Genomic DNA, 24,691 nt, shown 5'->3' on the forward strand with positions numbered 1-24,691 from the left:
GGCCAACAGTAAAAATAGTTAATTTTTCAGAAATGGTTTTACTCATTAGCACTCCTAACAATTTTTGAAAATCAGGAGCTGTCTGTCTTGGGTTACCTCAACAGAACCTGCTAATGACTCATGTGTGGTGAGGGTTTTCCCTTTGCAGACCCTGGCTCTCAGTCCAGCCTTGGTGCTGCAGTGCTCCAGCTCTTTGCAGACCCTGGCTCTCAGTCCAGCCTTGGTGCTGCAGTGCTCCAGCTCTTTGCAGACCCTGGCTCTCAGTCCAGCCTTGGTGCTGTGGTGCTCTAGCAATTTTGCAGACCCTGGCTCTTAGTATAGCCCTTGTTCTGTACACATATGGGCTACAGTGGCTGCTGTACACTATGTACTTCTACAGTTCCCCAAGGAAGTGGCCATGACTCATGGCTCTCTATCTCACATAGAGGGGATTTATAGTTCTAGGAATGCTTTTAAAGTCTTGTTTATGCAATTAAGTGAATTAGCAAGTAAGAGATTGTGGGTAAATTCATTAAAAAAGCTCTTCTAAAAGTCTTTCCTTTTTTAATGAGTTTTTGATGCCCCAGCAGAACAATGCTTGCACATAATATAAAAATCTGTGTGTGTGGCATTCATCAGAAGTGATCTCAAGCCCTCTTGTTGGTTTGAAAAGGTAAATGGGAAATGAACAGGCCATGGGAGTTTGCAAAAAAATATACTACTGACTTGTAATTACTGCAGCTGGGTTTGCTGGAGTAGGTGATCACAGAGAAGTGTGGAATGGAAATGTGAACGCTTCAGTATTGGAATTTGTCTTCCTTTCCAAGCCTGTGGATTCCCTTTGTTTGTGCCACAACTTGCTTATTTCAAATCGACAATGATGTAATATTTTTGGTTGTTAAACGTGTTTTCATTGTTGCTTCAAGATTGTTCACACTACACTTTATATTTTAGCAGTATGAATAATAAAAAGCTTCATTGATTATTGTATGAGATTTAACACACTCATTTCTCTTATTTAATGCCTACTGAGATTAATTACTGTATGTCACACTGTTGATCTTTTTAAGGTGTTTCTCTGTATTTATGGTCAGACATTTATGGCTTTCAGTACAGTATAAACTGCTGTAAGCACAAGAGCACCAAGACATACAGTAGATGCACAGTCCATGAAAACATCACACAAGCACCATACACAACTGTACTAAACCATTGTAAAATCATAGTAACACACATGACTAGAATGAAACAGTATGAAATGTGTCACGCCCTCTGCAGCCAGAGGGCGTTCCTTCTCTGTCCTGTCCCTAGTTTCCGGTCTGCTGTCCTTCCGGTCCCTCTCTTTCCCTTGGGCTATATATTTCCGGGTCTTGCACTCTGTCCTCGCTCAGCATTGACGTTCGGATGTCCTGAGACCCGCCTAGCACCAGGGTGCCCCACGTCCGCTCCCTGAGGGCATAGGTTTCTATACAGCATTCCTGAACTCTTTGCACTAATGAGCCCGGGCCTTTTTCCCGTCTCGCCGCTACGCATGTGGGTCTTTTTCCGCTCTCCTGCTCCCCACGGTTAGTCCCTTTGGACGTCCGTGACAAAATGGAGTGCTGTGATATGCCATAAAAGTGTGAAATTCACAAGCAAACTATAGTTATCTACCACCAGATTAAATTATAACGTTAACTCACACTAAACATTTGGCAGAATTATCTTCTGTATAATTCCCCTTTTACATCAATTTACAGTATTAAACATTGATCGTTTTATTGGGACTTGGGCTGTGGCTAGTTTAATCCTGATCCTCTGGTTCCACTACACAACTGGACAACTAGCAAGAAACTACAGTTTCTCTGCTCTTTAATGAACAAGAGAGTGAGAACGAGCATAGTTTGACAGTGGCATGTCATTCTATCAGACTCCAGCATACAAGTAGCTCTCGTCCATGTATTAAGAAAGTATCCATCTTAAAAACAGCTGGTCAGTTCGGGATGTAACCTAAATCCCAAACTTCCAAAGCAAAATATTATGACTTAAAAACCCTGCAAGTTGTTGTATAGAAGAGTAACGGACAGTAGTTTAGAAACATAAACAGTAGAATGTCTGTATAAGCATTGAGTTTCCCACCTGGTCCTGGAGAGATGCTGTACCGTCTGGTTTTCATTCCACCTTGGACACTTAATGACTTGATTCAGAACAGTCGTTCACTCTATCTGACCACTGCTACTGGGTCTTTGCTCAGTGCTGATTTTTATTTGCATATAAAACCTGTTGGGCTCTCCATGTCCAGGAGTGTTTATGAGGGATCTAGAAGGTATTTTAAAACCTAGATAGATTCCCTATAGAGTTTCTGTCACAAGCCCTTCACTTTGATGTATTTTCATATGGAAACATATTTTAGGTGTAAAGAAGAACTGGAAACATATAGGAAGAATACGATGTTTTAGACAAAAGGACACTTTGATTTTTGATGTGTTCTACAACACTACTAAAAGAATATGTTTTTAAAAATGAAGATTGTTTAACCCTTCTGCACTGTGGAAAAGAAAGCACAAAGCAATCAGGCACGACATGAACATAGAAGTTCAGACATCATTTATCAATCACGAAAACAATACTGTAGTCCGGGTCAACTGAAGAGCTTGATTTCTTTCATACGGTATGTTTGATGCGACAAGTTGTCACACCAACTTACTCCCTTCTGTAGCCTTGAAGTATTGGTTCTTCCTTCCTCATTGTTATCCTTAAAGAGCAACTGGCATGGTTTGTTGCTGGAGCAACACCAACAACAGGCTTTTCCATTGCGTTCAAGCCTGCAGTGTCTGTGTCTGTGGTGTTTATCTCGAGGATACATCCTCTTTGCACCGAATAGAAGAAGAGTCATCTTGACCTTGTCAACACGTACAGTGAATTACAAGTATCTAAACTTGTCAAGATTTATAAATATATAGTGAAAAAAGGTACAGACATAACACTCAGTCAAGACACTACACAGAGGTGTCTAGTGCAGCACCCTGGGTTCATTGGACGTCACTCTTGTTTGCAAACCAAACATTCCTGATTAAATTCCCAAACAAAAAAGATTGCGTTAAACACAAATAAGCAATCAAAATAAATGTAAAGTTTTTTAAATTTCTATGCAAATACCAGTAGGCAATCATTATGACCAAAATACATTTGTGAATGAGGAAATTTGTGGATTATCTTCTCCCCAGTGTGTACAGTATTTGGATTTATTGATCAACTTGGATTTAGTTGTCCATAATAAAAGTTTCACACAAAACTACAAATGGTACAATTATAAATGGTACAGAAAATGTTAAAATTTAACTCAGCTATGGAATTAATTAACTGAATGTTTTACAGCAAAACATTGGATGTACAGTACATCCCAACTAAGTCAAAACAGGACTGCACCATTGCACAATTGTCATACAAATGGTTGTGAAAATCTATTTCTTATAATGGGATAAATAAGTGTACTAAACCATAGTAAAATCATAGTAACACACATGAATAGAATGAAACAGTATGAAATGGAGTGCTGCGCCATGCCTAAAAGTGTGAAATTCGCAAGCAAACTATAGTTATCTACCACCAGATTAAATTTTGTTGTGAAAATCCATTTCTTATAATGGGATAAATAATAGTAATAGACACGGAATTTCTCCTTCAGAGCTTAACGCTGGAGCGTACATACTGTACAAACACATCTGCACCTGGTGGTTTTCCCTCCTGCATGGCTTGACGCAAGACTGTCATGTAATACACTACAGACACAGAAGCACTGTGAGGTAATGAATGAATTTTGCCGTTTTGAGTATTTGCTCATTTTCATATGGTGGGCTTCTTTAATACCGAGGTAGTAATTTGATGTTTCAGTCTTGGGCTTCTCAACTCAGCTTGGATTTCGTGACTTTGTATATAATGGAAGTTAATTTGAGATAGGTTGAACCATGGCCTTCTAAGCACAGATCCAAAAACTGCCAAAAACTGGCGCCTTGATGCTCTGTAAAGTCAAAAGCAAAATAAAAACTAATGATGTGTCATGGCCAGAGGGGAGTTTTATGAAGCTGCGTTTGTTACAAAAACAGAAGTTTCTCATTATCAGGGTACAAAACAGTAGAGAATCAACAGAAATGAAGCTTTCATCCTGTCCCTAGCCATAAATTCTCTTCAGACTCAATGGAACAGATCTGAATCCCAAACATTACAAAGCAAAAAGAGTCCAGAACTCTGCATTTTAAAACAGTTCTGTTCTAACGCTGCAAATGTACCATAACCGACATCTGTTTCCAGGAAGACGCCATGAAGATCAACATGGCCTTTCGGCCAACACAAAGCAGTGTTTTTAAAAAGCCAGGCCCAGCAGACAACTGAGGCTTCAAGGTAAGCCCTTTGCAAAGTCAGCCAATTATTCAGTGTCTGGTTGCGTAATTAATGGCCTACAGTTCTGTCTAGAGTGAATCGTAGGGTTCCAGAAAATAGAGTTTATCTTAAATTGACATGGTTTTCTTCAACTGGTAAAGCAATCATACTGTACATCTTAGAGCTCACACTAAGTGTAACACTGAATACTTTATTTTGTGTTCCAGTGTAACAGGGCACTGCCTGAACTTTTTACTCCAGATTCAGGCATCTCCGCTCTCGTCAATGACTCCAATTCAGCTCGACCAGTCAAGGGGCTGTGTAGCTGTCACTTCCCGTCAGACATACTTTCTAGATTGGAGTAACATGGAATGGAAGCCACTAGAAACGGCTTCCTCACTATTTACTGGATGTTGCTTTATCAACTAGACAAGATGCTGTTTGATCTTATCCCATCTTTCCTTTAGGAAAATGTAAACATTTTTCATTAGCTTTTCTTGTCATTTAATTACACAATAGAAAGCTAAATGTTTCTAGATTAAATAGCAGCAACTATTACTTCAACAATGTACATTTTTTCTAGCATAAGAATAATGCAGAGGTGCTCGACTCCAGTCCTCCAGTCTTTAAATCTCCAGCTTCTTAGGAACAATTGAAAGACTTCAACTTGACCAAGCAAGTGTGTTCCGTCAGGTAATTAAGGGGTCAAGTTAAAAGAAAACTAGAAACATTCTGGCTTTCCACAGGGTATGGCTGTAGAAGGTTATTTACAAAACATATTTTACTGTATGATGAATACATGTAAAAAAATATACGCAAAACAAGAATCTCTCATGGGCGTTTATGTTTTGCCAGCAGTAAGGTTTTACACAAATTGTTTCATATGCTAGGATTTTTATAAGAACTTTAAATATATACCAACTTTTGTAGAGCAACCACAACAATCTTGGCTACACATTTTCAGACCCCTTTTAACTTGCACAAACTCCCTGCTTAGGAAAGTGTTTTGTAAGTACTAACTCAATTAATTTTATTCAGCAAAAAAGGTCTCATTAAAATATGTCTATACAACACTGTAGGGAATCTTGTCTATTCTTTCTTAATGCTCTGATAAAAATAAAAGATCAGTGGTACAATCTGACAGGTAACTAGGATGTGCACAGCAGATTAAGGGTGAAGAGGTCTAGGTGCGATGTTCTGGGCAGGAATGTCTGGTCACTAAAGAACTGCACTTGTAGAGATTGATGGCAACACAGCCTTCATCCTTACTGTGCTTGCTCCCGGGTCCTTACCTGCTGCCCTTCCCCTGTGCTCATTACTGCTGTACAGGGGCACATCAAGAGATGAGACAGTGATTGATGCCACAGATCCTGCTTGCACGAATTCAGCCCCACTGGGCATTTGTGGGATGACATGTGACATCTAGGGCTCAGAGACCAGAGAACAGAGGCACATGCTTATCCAGGATGTACAGGTACTGTAGGAGAGGAACAGAACAAAATCCTACAAGACAGAACCTGCAACACAAAGCAGTACAGATGTACAGCTTGCATTGTTTCCAGTGGTGGTCACACATGCTACTAGGCTGTGAAATTCACACTAGAGCTCCTGTTGGTCCACCCTGAAGATGACAAATGTAAAACAGCACAAGGAACATACTGTAGCACTATTCTGTATAACCAGTCTGAGCAATATAATGTCAGTGTACCTGTTACACAAGACATTTTCTTGCTGGTAACTTTGTGAATGTGTTGCAGTTACTGTATAAATAAGAACAGGAGGAAATTCAGAGGCCATTTGTCATATCTATTGCATTTGGTAAAATGAGATAAAAAGATACGTTTCTTCTGATAACCACTAATTGGAATAGCAGACCCTTGAAACTCACAATGCAACTGAGATGTTAAGTGGAGATGATGAAGATTTGCTGGATTCTTTGCAAAATTCGGAATCAGCAATTTAATCAGCGAGTAAAGATGTTGACGTTTCTTTAGCCAAGAGACAAACTGCGTTTTGAAGCTTGCGGATCCTTGCCAACACAGAAGGTGTTCATGAAGTTCAGTGCAACTTGTGAATGTCTCTGTGGTGTTTCGAAGGACATTTTTCACGCCAACCAAAATCGTTAGTCAGAGTTTCTTAGTAGGTGATGACTTTTGATGGCCATATGCAGTTAATTATTCTGAATAGAAAATTCCTAGGAATTCAGCTGCTCTGTTCCTTCAGCTTTAATTTAAATTTAGCTTTTTCAGAAGTAGCTTTATGTATCACTTTTTTGGAGTTGCTAATTTTCCATGCAATATATTTACTATACTGTAATGAATCTAAAAGGATTGCAAACCTAAGTCTTTGGCTTTGTGACTGAAAGAAATTTCATGTCCAGATACTGCCTCTGCGTGACCTTATCTGCTTACAAACATCAAAATTGAGAGCACAATTTTCAGTTTTAGTCTCCTTAGAGGTGGGTCTTTTTGAAGACAATTTGTCTGGATGAAATTAAAGCATGTTTTGTCATCTGTATACATGTGCTATATCTTAAATACGGCATTTACAGTATTTTTTTTTCCAAAGATGCGTTATGAATCAATTTCTTTGAGCTGCTCCAGAGTTCATTCTGATGCCTAAAATTAAATGTGATAAGCAAAAGGTTATACAGTAGAGCATCCTCGTTTCATCAAGACAAAGCCAATTTTGAGAGACTTACTTGATGACAAAACAGTGTCAGCTCTGTATGATTGTTTTCTTATGCCCCACAGTAGCTTCGGTAACTGTTAATTGGTTTGGGAATGTCTTCAATCTGAAATTTACAACCGGTTTGGTTCAGGTTGGAACATTTGACTGGTTAGAACCAGGTAATGTGCAAACAAGTTCTTTAATACTGTAGCTGTATTAGCTCCTAGTTACCTTTTCATAAATTTTTACTTTCTTTTGATGTGACAAACTGCACAGAATTATGTCTGTGAGTGAATTGTTCTCTGCCCTACCTTTCTTGTTATCGACACCACACTTCCCTGCCCCAAAAAATAGGACATAAACAATTCCTAGATTGAAGTCCTTTACTCATCTCGACTTATGGTGAGCACCTTCAGATGACATTAGAGTTTATGTCTGTCTGTTTATGTTTAAATTGTGACGTGGGACTAACCTTTGATTTTGTGTTTTCATTTTAGTGCGTTGAGACCTCAGTTGTAAGATGCAGTAGTAGTCTGCATGGCACTTTTTATTAATTATAAATGGATTACTCTTTCATAAAGCTAATGTGGTGTTCCAGTTGAAATGATAGGTTGCTGAACACATTTTGAGGATGTTCATACTCTTGATCAGTGCTCTTGGTGATTTTATTTCATTAGTCAAATTTTGTTCCCCAGGCTCTCTAGCCTTATAAGCAAGTATAGCAAGGCATACAAATTACAATTGTTTGCAACGCTACCCATGACTGACTCTTGAGGTTCTAAGCCATAGGCAACAGTGTGATGTAGAGAGAGCCCTTTATCTGTAATCGGGATATTGGTTCAAATTCCAGGAGTGGATCTACAGCTGTACCCTTCATGAAGGTACTTCGCTCGGGTGCTCCAGTGAAATGGCCAGTTGTGGACAAGAATAGGTAAATCATGCAGGACAACACAATCCTGCATGATTTATGTAGAAAGTAATAACTGTAGTTTGCAAAATTGGAAAGCTTATGTATAAGGAACATTCACATCAGGGCTCTGCTACCAGTTTTAGTTTTAACAGTTTCTTCTTTCAAAACTCTGCAGTTGCCCTAAATAAATTCAAGCTGTCCAGAGGTCTTTTTTTTCCTTTTTGACATTGCAAGTCTTCGAAAGATCATGTGTATCGCGCCACACAAAGGCCTGGAACATGGCCAAAGTTGGCTGTTTATATTATGTGAAATTAGAAAATGCCAGGCCACTTCAAAATCATTGTTTACGTTGCAGACCTGAGCAAAATCTGTTTCAGCTGTTGAGGCACCAACAGCCAATCGTCACTTAAGATGAAAGCAGAGAACACGATGTCCCGTTTGTGATGTCTAAAAAACAACAAGTGACTGGAGATCATGTTAAAAGCACAACACTGTCACTAAATTGAATTTACATGCACCTCTGCAGGTGGGTAGGAAATTAGACCTGCACAAGCAATTGTGCTTTAGAAAATCATCCTGAGCTCTTGATGTCTGTAGCTTTTCAGAAATACAATGCTGCCACCTTAAGGACAAACATGAAACACAATTCAGATGCCCATACTGTACAGTAAAAACGAAATACTCCTGTAGTCTACTTTAACTCAAAGGGTTCTTTGGACTGCCATCACAAAATAAGGAAATTTCTATTCATCACAGGCTTTGGTAGCCTTTAGCTGATATTCGGAAGTTTACTTTGGTGAGTCTTAAACACAGACTCTTCAGTATACACTCTGTATTCAGCTTGTTCTATGAATCCATTACAGTCTGTCGAAAGACCAAAATCATTTCCTATCCTGTTTTCTCCTGCTCTGGTTCTCCTTACCCTAAGGACTGGACTCCTGACAGTCTTGGGCAAATATTACGGTTATTTCAGGAGTTAAGAACACTAGAGGTATTTCATTATTGTCAGTACTCTGGAGATGTAAACTTGGTTTGGCGTAACAGTCAACAACATCCAAAATGACAAAATAAGTTGTAGCACACAACGGAGAAAGTTTTGCTTTTAGCATATTACATTAAAGTTCGTGGTCTACCCCCTGCACTCAATGTGGGCAAAGATCTCTCTCAGGATTTTCAGCTTCACAGCAATCACGATTTTCCATGATCCTGGATGACATCAAAAATTTAAAACCACAAGAACATTTTCTTCACGTCGGAAATTTTAATCAGTCTCAGAAGTAGAAATCAGTCAGAATGAACGTTTTGACCACAAAACAGCTATCCTCAGCTTTTGAACGTTCTGTATGTGATACAGGAAAGAGCGTTTTGAACAGAGACTCTCCTCAGAGGCAGTTTCAGTAATGTGTAATTGGAATCTGGAGCCCTGTCACCGCTTCTTTTCCAGTTCACAATTCTACACAATGGAAAACTAAGAAGAAGCACGTTGAGTGCTGAAATCACAAGGCCCTGGTTTACACAGAGGGTGGCGAGTGTCTGGAACACAATGATCCCTCAAAAATCAGTTGGGCAAGAGCTGTCGATCTATAATCTTCTAACAACCAATGGAACAAGATGGGCAGATGGAAGTCCCTTTGTTTATAGGTTTTCCCATGTTTTTATGTTTCCCGTGCTCCTCTAAATCATGGGTTAATCCACTTGATTTTTGGAATCCCACTGTCATCTCACTGTGCAGAAATGTCAGGGGCCTCTCTGTGGATTCCTTCAAATATACCATTTATCCCCTTCTTCAGCTCACTTTCAATAGGAGTCCACAAAAAATGAAACCTTCATCAATGCATCTGAAAAGAATTAGAAGGACATTCTAATGTTAGAGCCTTATATTAATCACAAAATTCTGATAGACATTGAACACCTCCTTTGGAATCTTATTTCAGGATCAAAACTCATAGTTGTGCAGCAGTGTGTGAGCTCATTCAAATTCCAGATGTTATGGATCTTTGCACAGATATTTACTAAATAAAATACCCATTAGGTTTTGAAAGTTACAAACAACTATCAAAGTCCCAGCTGGGACAGCAGGCTAAAATACTGTTCTACTAATATTGATCTGTAATTCCATTCATTTTGTGTCCCGAGCCCATCTTAAAAAAGTGACTAACCTCATCATGCCTTTACCAGTTCTTTTTATGATTTTTATCTTATTTTTAAAAGAATTACATGTGGCACATTAAAGTCATTCAATAAAATCACAGTCCTTTTTTCCCCAATTTGAGAGAATCAACATTTTTGGTCAAAACAACTGCAGAAGCGATGGGGCTATTTCTCACTGTAGTGTGCAGTTCCTGAATTGTCCATTGGAACGGAAATTTTATTTCACACAATTATTACCTGACACAAATCCCTCTCTGTCTGGTTGTGACAGTGCGCCCCAGGACTGGGAGATGGTCTGTAAGTCTGACGAGCTGTCAGGTTTTATAGATTGAAGAAACAATTTCCTCTTCAAGAACCTTTATAGATAGTTAAGGATCAGGCAAGCATTTATTTCCAGCTGTGAACATCACAAACTTAAGATTCTGACCAATAGGCAGCTTAAAGAATTTTCGCCATGTCTCAGATATTTGTCTGGAACAAATTGGATGCTCTCTCTACCTCTTCTGAAGCATCAGAAAATTCGCTTGCAATAAAAAAGCCCTTAGGACAGCTCATCCATTGGTTTAAATATTTTCATTTTCTTGCCGAGCACAGCACGTTTGACATGAGGTCATCGCAATACACGTTATCTTTATTATCTAACTGCTTTAGATTAAGCAGGTGAGCCAAAGTCCCGAAAAGGGATGTCAGTCAATCACAGGGCAGACAGACACAAGCAGGAACACACTCACACCAGAGCCAATGTCCCCAGAAGCCAATAAACCTACCAGTACGTCTATGGATCATGGGAGGAATCCAAAGGGCCCAGAGGAAACCCACACAAACACGAGGAGAATGTACAAACTTCATGAAGACAACACCCCAGGTCTGGAACTGAACCCAGGGCCCCAGAGCTGCAGAGCAGCAATGCTCATCACTGCACCCCCCTTTCCAGTGGTATATCAAATTAACAGAGATGTAGGACAAGCCCAGCAGAACAGCAGTGAAGACATGGCACAACACAGTACCGTGAGACCTGGTACTGCAAAATGCAGGGCACCATGGAAAAGAAAAAACAAATGCATGGCATTAGCATGGGCACAGTCAGGTGAGAGTTAGTGCTCATGCACCGACCTTGATCCCGGGTTCGATTCCGATACAGGGCTCCTTCTCTGTGGTGCCAAGTGCGCGTGGATTTTTGCTGCCCCTTCTCTTTCTTTCCACCTTCCAAAAACATGCTAGCTGGGCAAGCTAGTGCCTCTAAATTCGAAACATGTGCATTGTATGCAATCTGCGATGGACTGGCCTCCCATCAAGCCTGTAGTGCTGCCCCTCGCTTTACAAGGAATAGGCAGCTTTCTGGCTGGTATTTGAATGGGAACAGCAGGAGAAAACTGCAACAGCATCATCACTTTATCAATCACAGCACACTTTACAGGCCATGTAAACTCACTATTACTTTAACAATATTTACAATGCCTTTAACTTGCAGTATCTGTTCAGGCACCTCACCGCTTGGAATGAAGTTTCCATATTCATGGTCTGTACTAATTTTTTTGTGACACCCCAGATTTTGATAATATATTTACTAGTAACTATTCCTGAAGGATATAAAAAGATCAGGACACTACTGCCCTGAGCCGAACAGGAGCCTGTTCGCCGTTTATTTTTTCACAATAATTTAGAATCTAACTTTTAACGCGAGTTTTAATGGTTTCAAACCATACTCAGCGTCCAGTGTTTTAGGTGGAGAAAAAATAGGAAAAAGGAAACGCAGAATCGGGGAAGGATACTGGCCGCGGTAGAACCTATCGATGTCCTGCAGCCACTCCAGCATGTCTGCGACCGAAGGAGAGAGAGCAGATCTCTCCACGCACGCCGCCAGACCCACTGCATCTCCGTTTTGTTCATACAGCTGGAACACCGCCATCACCTGGCTGCTGATGGCATCCCGCACTGACTGCAGAGCACTCCTGGAATGGTCAGGCAGAGAAATGAAATGAGGAAGAACTTTGAGCAAGAGAGATACAGACAGATGCACAGCCTAGTCCTATGAAAGCAAACATTTACAAGCCCACAGGGACTGTCCATAGCTTCTCATGGTACACTCTGACATGTGGTTGATCACACATTGCACAGTGTCAAAACTCCAAGATGCAGCAGGATATTCTGTCTGTTCCTTTGTGTTCTCAGTGCTGATGCTGTACTAGATTTTGCTCTGAGACTACACCCGTGTGAAGGGCTCTGTACACCACGGACTGGGCCCGTGTGAACGGCTCTGCAGACCAGGGACTGGGCCCAAAGGGTTCTAGCCCCTTGCCTGTGTAGGCTGCAATACATTATTGTAATACAGACCTGTCTTTCCTTACGGGTATCTGTGGTAGCATCAACCAGCGCGAGTCCTACAGATGCACACAGGTCAAACTAATGGCGGCTCCCATCTGCACTGAAGCCCTTCATAGATACCCTGTGAGCTGATCTCTATTGCTGCTGTCAGGGGGATTCACAGAGTACTTCGAGAAGACCACAGCAAACTGCACAGCAATGCTTTCCCATGAATCACTACTCTAAAAGCACAGTTAAAAGATATCCAAACACCTGAACTAATGAAAGGAAACCATAAGACTCCCCTGGCATAACAGATTCAAGGTTTCCAAGCTGCACTCTTTTCCAAGCCAGCACCTGCTCAAATAAATTTCATGTAATAATGAAACATACTGCTAACGCCATTTCTTATCGGTGTGAGCTCCGTCAACGGACGTCTATTAAGTCACTGCTTTCCTGTATAGGGTTGGTATAGAGTTTTGAAAAAAAAAATAAAGAGTGACTTGCACACAGGTTCTTACAGTTTCTCCCCCAGCTTTAGCAAGAGCGTGTCAGCCGCGCGGAGGAGCTTGTACTGGAGGCGGCGCTGCAGCCCGGGGAAGCGGCCCAGCGCGCTGCGGCTCAGACTGACGGCGTCCAGGGCGGCGAGCTGCTCCGCCAGGTTGTCCAGCGAGCCGAGCAGCGGCGCGCACTCGCCCAGCGCGGCGCTCCACGCGCTCTGCTGCAGCTCGACCACCTTAAAGCATTTCTGTATCGCCTGCTGCAGCTGCGGCAGAGCGGACTTCGACATGGTCGAAAAGAGGTTATATTATACAGGCGGTCCACAAATTATCCTCCCTGATGAGCCACAGAAGTACAAAAATACAGAAAAGAAGACTAATGCTGCGCCCATCCAACACCTATATGTTAGCCGTCAACACATGCAACCATCTTTGTCAAGGAGCGGTAGTCTTTGATTGGTTGCCTTCCTGTATTTTAGCATCGCATGGATGTTCGCCCTTTCAGAACTGTAATAAGGTTTACAAAATAAAATGTGTCTTAATGGTTCACAGATACAACTCCGAGAGAAGTATAAATGCATTACTTATCTAACGGAGACTAATGTAAAGCCTCACGAAAGTACTACATTAAAAAAAAAAACTTTGATCGGCAGGACCATAAAAATTCCAAGTCAACATCACCTCTAACACAGAGGAAAAAAAACACTGAATTTGTTTTGTGATTTTAAAAAGGCTAAAACCGGGATAACCACACACACCACTGCCCTCCAGCTGAAGCTACACGCGATTTCCGGGACAGGGTGCCGAAAACGTCATAGGCAGCGCGCACTGCTTCACCGTTTTTAAATTCTATTGGCCAAGCGCGCTCTGCTCGGATGCCGTTGGTTGAAGAAAAGCAGGAGCTTCTCGCGGTATCTTGGGGCAATTTCATTGGCTGAACTGCTGGGACCGAGTTTGAAAATTTCAGTTACAACAGCGGCGTCCTGGCGGTGGATTAATATTTTTAATTTTTTTAATCGTTAAGAAGAGGTAAGTGAACGTTAAAAGAAGAGTTTGGGCAGTTATGCCTGTTAAGCGTCTGTGTCGACATTAAAAAGGTCTAGTGCAATGCCGCTGGGCTTTGAAAAGCTGTGGGATACGAGTTTCTCTAGGGTTTTTGTGTCGTTCGTGTCCTGACGCAACTCCAAAACAACATTTTGATACCGTAGTTTACTTTTTAAGTTCAAAAGATCATGCTAAAATGTGAATAATTTCTATGTGTTTTGTTTGGCGAGATAGGACTAAATCTATGTCCTCGTTCTCGACAGCGTTATTGTATGTGCAAACGTACAGTGGCGTATGTGGATCTGAACCAGCCGTGCAGTGGTAGTCTTTTTTTCACCTCCTCGCAGAGTGGGATAACTGGGTCTCCCCTAGTGTTTTGGTCTGATGCTTTGCAAGTCACTTTTTTTTGTCGTAGATGTTGATTACATACAGATTTTAAAATGGGCACTGATGATTTCCGTTCGGTGTGAGACATCGGGAATTACCATGAGTTTGTGCACACGAAGTCAGTGTTAATTGTACTGATTTTCTTTATTTTATTCAGGATTCGGGTTTGTCGCCATGGCCCCCAAGAGGAAAACCAACAAAAGCCGAATAAACAAAACGAAAATGGAGAAGATGGACGCGTTTATTCGCGACTTTGACAATGAAGGTACATTTCTTATCAGACATCAGAGGACAATGTCAACGAAGCTGTTTTGTTCAGTTGTCTTGTAGCACGAAGTTTGCAATTTGTTTAGAGCGTTAAAAAAAGATGTGAGGGACATGCAGACCTCTGTAAATATATAAATATTTAAAAGACTAAAAAATAATTAAAGGACTCCAGAGAGGTTTTTTTAAATCTGTGCCAAACACGTTTTTAGAGAAAAACAAAACCAACAAAAAACCGAGAATCTTATTTTCATTGGCAATTATTCCTTTTCTAATTCACCTGTGATGTTTCTTTTCCAGTTAAAAGCATTGTTGGTAAACTGAAAGAAAAGACCAAGAGCCTGATGAAAGATGCAGATAACCTCTACAACCTGGCTATTATCAAACTCTCCACAGCAGAGCGCCAAATCAACTGGATTGAATACTCAGGTGTGTAATGCAGTATCTGAGTTATTTGTTGAAAGAGGATTAAAATTAGTTCTCTGCTTGTAAAAATGCTGTATTGTTTCAGTTTGAACAAATTTAAGCTTATTTGCGAAGTCTTTGGACGTGCTTAAGTTTTGTAAAGACTCAAACTATTGGGTGAATTGGCTTGAGTTTTCCCAAGGTTGTTCATTCATTTCAGACTGACATAGTAGTTTCAGCTCTTTGATATTTTTTAACTGGGGGACATGATGTGTTGTATACTTGCAAATTTGATAACCAAATAACAGTACTGCAGTAGAGTTTGGACATAGAGTATTGATTTTCAACTTAGTTGAAAGAATACGTCGACTCGGTTATAAGAACACTGAGCTTATAAGAATTCTAATATTGATATTAACTAGTTATTACTTTTTTACAGCTCCAGAGAGAAAAACTGTTGAAGATATTACAAAGGTATGCTTGTTTTTTTGCTTTTTCATAAATGCTTCTTTTAAGATATGCAAGGTATTTTATTTCCAGGATTTAAGCCTTTTAATTCTTTAAATCTTATTTTGAAAGAACCTGGGGATTGCAGATGTAGACAACATAGTATCAGAAGTGCAGATGATATCACAGAAGCCACAAGCAAAAGGTGAGTAATCATTGTGATGCACCTTTTTGACACAGGTGAAGGCAGACAGACCAGAATTGAACCTGGTGGAAAGATGTTTTATACTTTTTGCAGGTTTTGTATAAGACACATCAAGTCCAATAGGACTGTCACCATGTCATGTTCTCCTTTGATTCACCCCTTCGTTGTCTTAAAGGCTACTGCATGGCATCTAATGATGACACACACTGTCTTTAGTTTAATGCGCAATATTTTTCCTCATGATAAAGTGTGTAATTAAAATTTGGGACTCTAAAATACTCAGAATGCAAGTGATTTCTAATCTGAAAAATGTGATTTGCAATTCACATGACTGTAATGTGCATGACTGTCATATTTGAATCTACAAAGATTGAACTTCTTATAATTAGGGTTATTCTTTCATTTTTTTCAGGGATTCTAGTCACTCATTGATTTTGTATTATTCAATTTCTTTGTGCTATCCCATTCTTTTGAAGCTTAGTACCTACCTGTATAAATCTGTTCTGATTGCTTACTTTCTTTTCAGGAAGCAAAATGAAAGAAGGCAATGGAGCAAAGACTGAGGATGAAGAAAATATGTTGAATAACCAGTCATCCACTAGGAAGGTTAGCATTGTGCTGATATTCGAATAATACACAGTTTCTTAGCATGCAAAAACATTAACTACATTTTGTCTTGTGGTAGTTTAAACATTGTTCCCTTTCCCCCCCTAATAGTTCAGTTCCTTTACTCGGACTGTGCTGATTAAGTAGAAGGTTCAAGTTTCTATTTTTTAGTTTAAGAAGGTGATTATACACTTTACATACCCCTTATGATTTTGTGATACAGCATAGTACGTTAATGTACTTCTTTTGTGTTAAGTTTTCCTTGTTTCCCTCAGGGAAGAAAATCGACAAAAAGGAACCCTACAACTAGCAAAAAGAACAGAGCTCTTTCGATCAACAAGCAAAATACTTCAATAAGAAAGTAAGAGTGCACAATTGTTTTCCAGCATGTTTGTAATATCCGTTTATGACAGGCTTTCTTTTGTGTTATACTAGAAGGGAGATGCTGATATGTATTTAATGGGCCTCTAAAGCTGAAGTAGTTCAGGTGGGTTGCTGCGTCAGCATGCGTAGTCTGCAAAGGAACAAGTAATAGGTTTCTTCCATTCTGAAAAGAGAAAACGCAATGTTTTGGCTGTGGAGCCTTCTTCTTTAAAGGTTAGAGTTAAGGGATCAATGCTGTAAAACCAGTGTTTTGTGATAACAAAGGACTTTCTATGGCCCTCTTGGACATTTTTGCATGGTTAAGGAGTAGTTTAAAAAAGAATCTTTATTAATAGACGTTTTAATTATGGTAGAGGGAAAAGGCCAACATTGTGACTTGTTTTTTTTAAATCACGTCACAATATCATTTTATTGATTTAAAAGCTTTTAAAACAAAATCACTTTAAAACTGATTGATGTGTAATAACACTATACATTATGTACATATCATTTAGGCAACAAAACAGCACAAATGAAATCCACAGGTTTATTTATTGGGAAACTTGACAACAGCTGGCAAAACTCCTAGCAGTATCCTGCTCAGCTTTTCTTATCAAAGCAGCCTGTGCACATATGAGTTTTCCTTTTCCAAACATTCGGAAGATATTCTACCTAAATGCCATTAAAGACTGACCAATTAATATGACCAATGGGAAATCCTGTACAATAAAAGTTGTCAGGTGACATCCATCTACAAAAATTGTTGCCAAACACCTAAAATCATCACAGATACTGTGAAAATATCTTGCCAATTAAAAAACCATAAACAAGGAAGATCAAATCTGGCTTCAGCTTATTTGAAACTCACTTGCTTATTGAAATAACTGGTAGGATTTACTACATCACGTATAGATCAACATCATTTAGTTGTATGCACATCGGCAACGTCAGCATTTCATTTACCAAAAAGGCTACTAGTTTTCTTCTGTGTAATTTAGTACTTTGAATTTCATCTTGCATGTGCTCGGTTTGCACAGTAGTGTCAGTAGGAAAAGTAAAGGGAAAAGGCTGTCTGTATTATATATTTATAATTTTTCGTTTTCATGTGGATGCAGAATGTCATTATCCGTTTACCTTTTTTGGGATCAGGTCTACAAGGAGACCTCTTAGAACTCCAGCCAGAACTCTAGACTCTTCTATGCTGGGACCTACACCTCTCATCACTCCTAAGTTTGACTCAAGGTAAATTAACAAGCTCTTTTTCTGTTTGGGAAACAGGGCAGTGTCCTTTAGTCTTGAGTTTACTGTATAAACTTAAAGCGCTGCTGTGACAGCATTTTCCCCAGCTTTTTTTTACCACCAAGTTGCAATCTTGCAATAAACACCTCTAATTAATGATTTTAAACTTTATTGCACTTGAATATTTTCTGTGCTTCATGCTTTCCATGATACTACATCTCACTACAAGCTCCTAACTGGAACAGAGCCATAAAACTGAATGGAGGTAACCTGAGAAGACACTTTAAAAAAAAAAAAAAATCCAGATTTTTCAGAAAGTGAAATTCTGATAATGGTACACTGCCTTACTTGGAGAATGCCAGTGCCTGAATCCTATCTAAATACTCTAGAAGGCATTGCAAACAAAACAATTGCACCATCCTGGTGTGAAAAGTTCATAGAAACTTGACCGAAAAATTCTCCTTTCACCAATTATTGACTCTTTTCGGTTAATAATGATGCCACCATTTTTAGTTTTTGATATTTCCATGTGGTTTTTGCGGACATTTTACTCAAAAAAATATTTATAAATGTGTATACTTTTTTTAAGTGTACCATTTTGCTAAATGGTACATGCAAAAGAGAAGGGTGAATACTTTAGCATGTACTATTAAGCAAAGATGGGAAGCTACCTGCTTAAATGTCTTGTCTTTTGTCCAGAGTTGCATGTTTACTATAGAATGGGACTCTGTTTCAAGATCCATTGTTATTTCATTGACTTTCAAACTGCCAAATGGCTGTTTTGTCAGCAATAGAGCCACAAACAGAATACAAGGATATTTTTACATTGGTAATAAGTTACTATACCTTATAATGAAGTAATGTTACAGAAATGAGTAAAGCAAGCTTTTGATTTGATGCATTTTAATATCAGAACAATATTCATTAAGTAGTGATCTTTGTTGAATTTGCTGTAGACCTAACATTTGCTTTTATTTCAAATCTTTTGACGTCATTTGATGATGCTTGTCGAAGGAGTCAATTTCTAATTTGAGAAAGCATTTCCTAGGGAGCATACTAGTAGTATTGACGGTTTGCATTGTACTTTGATATTTTTATCCTTTTTTTTAAGCCGTTTCTTTAACTTCTAAGAATAGTCTGTTAGCACTACACCACAGTCCCGTGTCTTCCACTGAGTGAATGCAGCTGAATTTTGCATTTCTTTGCTCTGAAAGGTGATCCTACCCTTGGTTATATTCCTAAAAGCTTTTCTGTATTTCCACAGACTTCCAAAAACCCCCGCTTTGAGAGGCCCAAGGCACAAAGAGAGGGTGTACAGCATTTCGGTGAATGGCAGCCCCATTGGAGCTGGAAGTAGTGATATTATAATCAGTGTTCCATCTGGAAATGGAGAGGTAAGAATTTTAAGGAAATGGTGTGGACGCACACACATTCTTTTGATGCCTTTTCCCGATATCTGTAGACTAATCCTTTCCTGAAATTCCTGTATTTTAATGGATCTGTTGTAACCATGGTTTGGTTTTAGTCTGCTGCTGTGGGAGATGGTCCTGTGGCATTCTATACTGAAATCTAACAATAGACTTAACTCATTAACTACCTTGGAATTCCAGATTACCGACCCCCCCCACCCCCCCAGGCTGCCAAGTCAATATGGCTGCCTGTATTCTTCGTAAGGTTCAAAATCTCTCTGGTTTGAGTTAAATGTCGACAGTTTTTGCTTTTTCTTTAATCACATTTTTTCTTATCAATCACTACAGGAATCTAATACCCATGTGTTCTTAAATACCTCTCTGACCAGTAGTAGCTGAAGAGGGGCTAGAAATAGTGGAGACTATAATCAAGAAGCAATGAAAGAGTATTGACAGGGAGCAATTTAGTCTAATGCATAAATGAATGTTGATGTTATTCATTAGCTCCTCCACCCTGCACTCCCACACACATTCACAAGCACTGTTAGCCTTCAGCACACAGTAGATTCACATACTAGAGAACTGTATATGAATAAATGACTCAAATTAGCCGGAATATTTTCAGTTTAAAGGGCTTAGTTACTTATAAAAACAAATGATAAATTTTAATTATCACCTTTACATTGTAGTAAATTTAATATTAATTATTTCTATATTAAAGCTCCAAAAGTACTTTTCATGAAAGAAAGATTAATGATGGATAAATAATTTTAATACTTACAAAAGTGGGCCTAATGGTTATATTAGCATTCTAACCTTTAATGTACACCAACGTAGTGTGATAAATGTAAAAGCATTTTTGCCACAATGTTGATTTGTCATGAATGGATGTGCAGATAGTCTAATTTCTTTGTATTTGCTGCCCTGTGTAACATTTTCTGAATGAGCCCACCTTGTAGTTCAGGTTTGATTTTTCATAATGACCGAGGAAGTATCTTCCGGTAAGGCCTACTGCCACACCTGGCATATCTGGCCGTACTTCGAGAAGATGTACTCTTCCTCACAGCCTCTCTGTTGCTTGCTCCCTGAAGTCAGTTTGTATCTAACCTGTCATGGTCTTCTTGAGGAGTATAATTGTACTGACAAGGGTCACTTCTCCGATATGATGAGAGAAGTCTGGGGGGGTGTAGTAATTATCAATATGCACTACATGGCCATTGATTAGAAAGCAACCTTCTTTTAAGTTTGTATGCCTATATCCAAATCTTTGCTGTAGCAATAGGCTCCACTGGTGTTTATGTTCAATATGTGTATATATAATTGCACGAGGAGTCAACAAGGATGAAATTCTTGATTAAAAAAATATATTTTTTTGCTTTGCACGTACTGATGGAAGCAGTTTGCTGATGGAAGAAACCATCTTTGAAAGATTGAAAATCACAATTGAAATAGTATTCATTTTGGGAAATTTTGCAACACCGTGAAGGTGGTGAATTTGAAAAAGCTGCGTAAATGGATTGATCCCTCTCAATATGCAATGTGACTTAAACTGGGGGTCTGCCTAATTTACTCCAGTAGTTGGGAATTTTATATTTGGCTGCAATACCTGTGGCTTTTTTGATTCCCAGAATTTCCTTGTGGTCTATGGGCTTCCAGTCATAGAAATGGGATTGTGAGGCGAATGTTCTGGTTTGGACCAATTCTTTTACATATCTGGTTCTATAAAAGTTGGCTCAATTACATCACTGGGGGAAAAAAAAGAACTACTCTGCACCCTTTAAGGGGCATATTGTGAACCATCAAAGTCTCTCCCGCTGTTGCAGAACTCGCTCTTTCTGCTTGATGGTTCCTTCTCACCTGCACACTCTCCTCCATTGCTATAGTGGCTCACTCCTCTTCCCCACACTCCTCCTTCTGTGCATTTTCAAACCTCTCTTAATCCTCACTAGTGCATCCAAGAAATTCATCACTGTCACTATCCAGTTGAATTCCAGCTCTTCAGTAATTAATACTCGCTTGTTAGTCATTTCCCTCATTTAATTTCTCTCAACTCTGTGTCTTAACATGGCATGCATTATAATTATTTTAGAAGACGTAGTTAATTTCTATTTGTAAACTTAAAACCTATCAAAAAAGGTAGAAAATATTTTCCTTAATGCATTGTCAACACATTTTCCTTGGTGTTTTAGAGTGTTAAGTCGCCCAAGGCAGTTCAGGGGTTAAAGTAAGGATTGAATGCAAATTTAATTCAGTAACATCTTAAGTGTAAGAGAAAAGGGTACTCCATTTATACGGTCTCTCAAAGTCTTTTGCCCTTTGATATCAGGGTTGTTGCATTTGACCAAAATCCTCAACCTCAGTCATTTGTAGGAAGTGTAGATAAGAGTTTAGATTAAGCTTTTATTCTGAGTGATGTCAAAGGTAAAATCATTCAGTGTTTTTTTTTAATTTCATGGAATTGGATCATTTTATAGAAGTAATATGACCATAGAGGTTAAGAGGGGTTAAAACAGCCTGTAGGACATGGACATAGTCACTCATGCCTGATTTTTACAGTAGCTATTTCTCTCGCATTGAGTTTCATTGCAAATGGGAGGTCAAGTCGAAACTGCCTTTTTATTGATTTTCATTTGTTATGGCACTTTAAAAATAAGTGTTTCAGCCCTTGTAGCTGCCTTAAGGCATTACCTAATTTCTGCCTATCTTATTATTTACATGATTTTTCTCTTTTTAACAGAGCATTCAGCTGTTGGCAAGTCAAATGGATTCTGTAGATCTAAGTCAGTTCAATGAAGAGGCATTGAAAAGTATGAGATTGCTACAGGTAAGTTACTATTCCATTAAATTATTATACATGTTGGAGCATTACTCTCAATGGCCATGTTGCATAGACAGTAAGTTTTTATAAGCTCTGTTGGGTACAGATAAATTGTGGCTGCATTAGACATTGCAGTTTCATGGTTTAGGAGGATTCATTTAGGTAGTTCATTATCAGTCAAAAACTGCACAAACCTATTTCTCAACACCTACTATTATATTTTGCTATATATTTTGCTAGTTTTCATTCTGTATGCTATTTTAATCAGAATCCTATTTCAACTAAATATTTACCTTTTTTAGTTAAAATTGCATTTGTACATAATTAACAAACTTCTGTTTTTTTCTAGAATCGTCTTACAGCCGTACTTGAGAAGTAACCTAAAAAATAACCATTGCTTAATTCTTGTATATTTTCACCATCTACCACTTATTTTTATGTTTTCAATTTCCTTTTAGAATTTACCTATGTAACATCTAGCATTGTTAAACATTTTGTATTTTAGAAAGCTGAACATATCATGAAACTATCTAATGAAACTCCAATGTACAATAGTTATAGACTTTAGAATTGTATAAGTCACATGACTAACAGTAGGTTTGGAATATTTTCTGAATTGTTCATTGTGTGTCAAGTCCTTGATAGTTATTATACTGTGTGAACCTAAGCTGTGTGATGGTAATGTTTCAGCTATTTTGTTTTTAAATAGTTTTTAAATAGCAAAGCTGTTTAACTGCATTTATGGGATATTGAATACTGTACATATTTTTTCTATTTTTTAAACATCCAGTTACAGTTTATCTAAAATAAACTCATTACAGCCTCTTCCATTTTTAAACTAACTTGTGATTTTTTTTTCATTTGCATATGTGAAAGTAATTTTGAGCCATTTTTTACATTTATAGATGGCTTGGAATGACAAGTTATACTTGAACCCAGTTGGATTACAGAATTGAGTCATAGTGTGAAATGTTTCATTAATAGTAATGCACACTGACTTTATATTTAATGAAAGTAAATTTGTATTTAGAAAGCCTTTTGTTTTCAAATCACTCTAATAAAATCGAATTAATGAAGAGTGTAAACCATGAACATTGTTTATTACCAGGCTGTTAAAGGTATTTACCATTAAATTGTCTGTTTAGTCAGTGAAAGCCACATGAGTTGAAAGGTAACAGCCCGACTATAGTACATTAAAGTGGGATTCATTACTTGTATTGTGACTAATATGAATAGACAGTGTGTTGTCTAATATCTGTTGTAGTGTGAACTGATCCCAGTACTGCACTGCTTCTTTTTTATTTTTAATAGCAAAGTTTTATAAATCAAGTTAGTCAGATCTATGTACAAAAAGCATCTTTTGATTTTGTAGGGAAAGTCTCCTTAAATGTAGTTCTTATTGTAAAGGACAGTTCTAATTTCACAAGGAGCATTTCACTGATCAAAAGATTTTCTAAGAATTCTATTACGTTTCCGCTATTTATAATAAACAGATTTACTGGTTAATCATTCTACGTAGACCTCTGCTTTTTAATGTGAATAATTATGGAGCACCATGGTGCTTGAAAATACTGTTTATGGATTTAGGATATTGATTAGATTTAATTTTGACTTGTATTACCACTAAATCACCTCATTAGTGAGGGAGTTGGATGGGTATGAATGATGCCGTGATTTACTAGGCTGCTCATTTGACAATTTAAAAGTAAGAAAACATAAAGCAACCAATATTTACCATAGGAAGAGAACATCGCCTTCATTTCTTAAGTATGTTGGATGCTGGACTAAGCCTGCATACTGTTGTTTGCCATCTGGTATGTTCACATCTAGAACAAACGGCCAAAAATAATGGGCCACAAGTCAGACGCTCACTGTGGCCAGTTAGTATGTCTAAATTTCGTGGTTTGGAGTGTGTAGTTATGGAACTCCACCTGTAGTTAGGGATCATAACTTACAGTAGTTCCATTGCACTACATTGCTGCTGGCCTGATCGTTGATTTATTGTACAAAAACCTGTGGGTGATAATAATACAACATTCTAGTAAGGCCATGCATGTCCTATGCTGCTTCTGTAGCAATGGCTTTCTTAGGAGAGGAGAAAGTGTTGTAGAACATTTTTGGGACAATCTTTAATCAAGTACAAATGGTTACTGAAAGACATGCAACTTATATTCCTTCCAGATGTGGCCATGGATGCTATTAGCCTAAAATTCATTTTTATTTCAGTTTCTTTTCAAGATTAATTAGTTTGTGCTCCAGATGAGAGCTTGGATTGGGATTCTGTGGGACCAAGCCCAGTTAGTACATGTGCAGGACATTTTGTCTCTTGTGGATGTGACGTGACGTATGACTGAGAAATCACTTTCAGTCTGGGCAGGGAGTGTTAAGAGCTCACAGACAGAAAGCAGTTTCTTCAATCCATTAGTAATACACAACATTCAACCCAAAACACACTAGAGCTCAGTAGTGTGAGAGAATACTGTTCTCTTGGCAGAATCCAATGGAGAAAGTGACATTGTTTACTCATGGTAAGTTGAAGTAAGCTAATGGAGTGATTTCCTTTTTTATTTTTGAGTTTACAGGTATATACAAAATGCATTACCAAGAAGGCCTTTTTTGAGAGCCGCAATG

The 24,691-nt window shown here is 38.6% G+C and overlaps 2 protein-coding genes across 2 annotated transcripts; one reads left to right on the forward strand and one right to left on the reverse strand.

Annotated features, from left to right (window-relative positions):
- Window positions 1–9,169: 9,169 nt before the first annotated feature.
- On the reverse strand, window positions 9,170–13,644 carry airim (AFG2 interacting ribosome maturation factor). Its single transcript, XM_088932685.1, has 4 exons — window positions 12,895–13,644; window positions 11,842–12,021; window positions 10,307–10,425; window positions 9,170–9,756 (listed from the first exon to the last, which is right to left on the reverse strand). Exons 1-4 carry the CDS (start codon window positions 13,161–13,163, stop codon window positions 9,716–9,718), a joined length of 609 nt encoding a protein of 202 aa, XP_088788811.1. The 5' UTR covers window positions 13,164–13,644; the 3' UTR covers window positions 9,170–9,715.
- A 190-nt stretch (window positions 13,645–13,834) lies between these two features.
- cdca8 (cell division cycle associated 8) lies at window positions 13,835–22,788 on the forward strand. Its single transcript, XM_088933020.1, has 11 exons — window positions 13,835–13,902; window positions 14,462–14,569; window positions 14,869–14,997; window positions 15,413–15,447; window positions 15,553–15,625; window positions 16,152–16,231; window positions 16,507–16,592; window positions 17,744–17,836; window positions 19,098–19,227; window positions 21,980–22,066; window positions 22,410–22,788. The coding sequence occupies exons 2-11, from the start codon at window positions 14,479–14,481 to the stop codon at window positions 22,437–22,439; spliced, it is 834 nt and encodes a 277-aa protein (XP_088789146.1). The 5' UTR covers window positions 13,835–13,902; window positions 14,462–14,478; the 3' UTR covers window positions 22,440–22,788.
- The last annotated feature ends 1,903 nt before the right edge of the window (window positions 22,789–24,691 follow it).

The sequence above is a fragment of the Atractosteus spatula genome, chromosome 14, assembly GCF_055471065.1.
Source record: "Atractosteus spatula isolate fAtrSpa1 chromosome 14, fAtrSpa1.hap1, whole genome shotgun sequence".
NCBI lineage: Eukaryota > Metazoa > Chordata > Actinopteri > Semionotiformes > Lepisosteidae > Atractosteus > Atractosteus spatula.

Bases quoted from the DNA above. Each gene is read 5' to 3' on its own strand.
- cdca8 (XM_088933020.1), top strand. From the start codon at position 14,479: ATGGCCCCCAAGAGGAAAACCAACAAAAGCCGAATAAACAAAACGAAA. The intron at 17,837-19,097 runs GTAAATTAACAA...GTATTTCCACAG, and splicing joins ACTCCTAAGTTTGACTCAAG to ACTTCCAAAAACCCCCGCTT. The intron at 22,067-22,409 runs GTAAGTTACTAT...GTTTTTTTCTAG, and splicing joins AAAGTATGAGATTGCTACAG to AATCGTCTTACAGCCGTACT.
- airim (XM_088932685.1), bottom strand. From the start codon at position 13,163: ATGTCGAAGTCCGCTCTGCCGCAGCTGCAGCAGGCGATACAGAAATGC. The intron at 12,022-12,894 runs GTAAGAACCTGT...TGACCATTCCAG, and splicing joins CTAAAGCTGGGGGAGAAACT to GAGTGCTCTGCAGTCAGTGC. The intron at 10,426-11,841 runs GTATCCTTCCCC...CTATCTATAAAG, and splicing joins GATAGGTTCTACCGCGGCCA to GTTCTTGAAGAGGAAATTGT.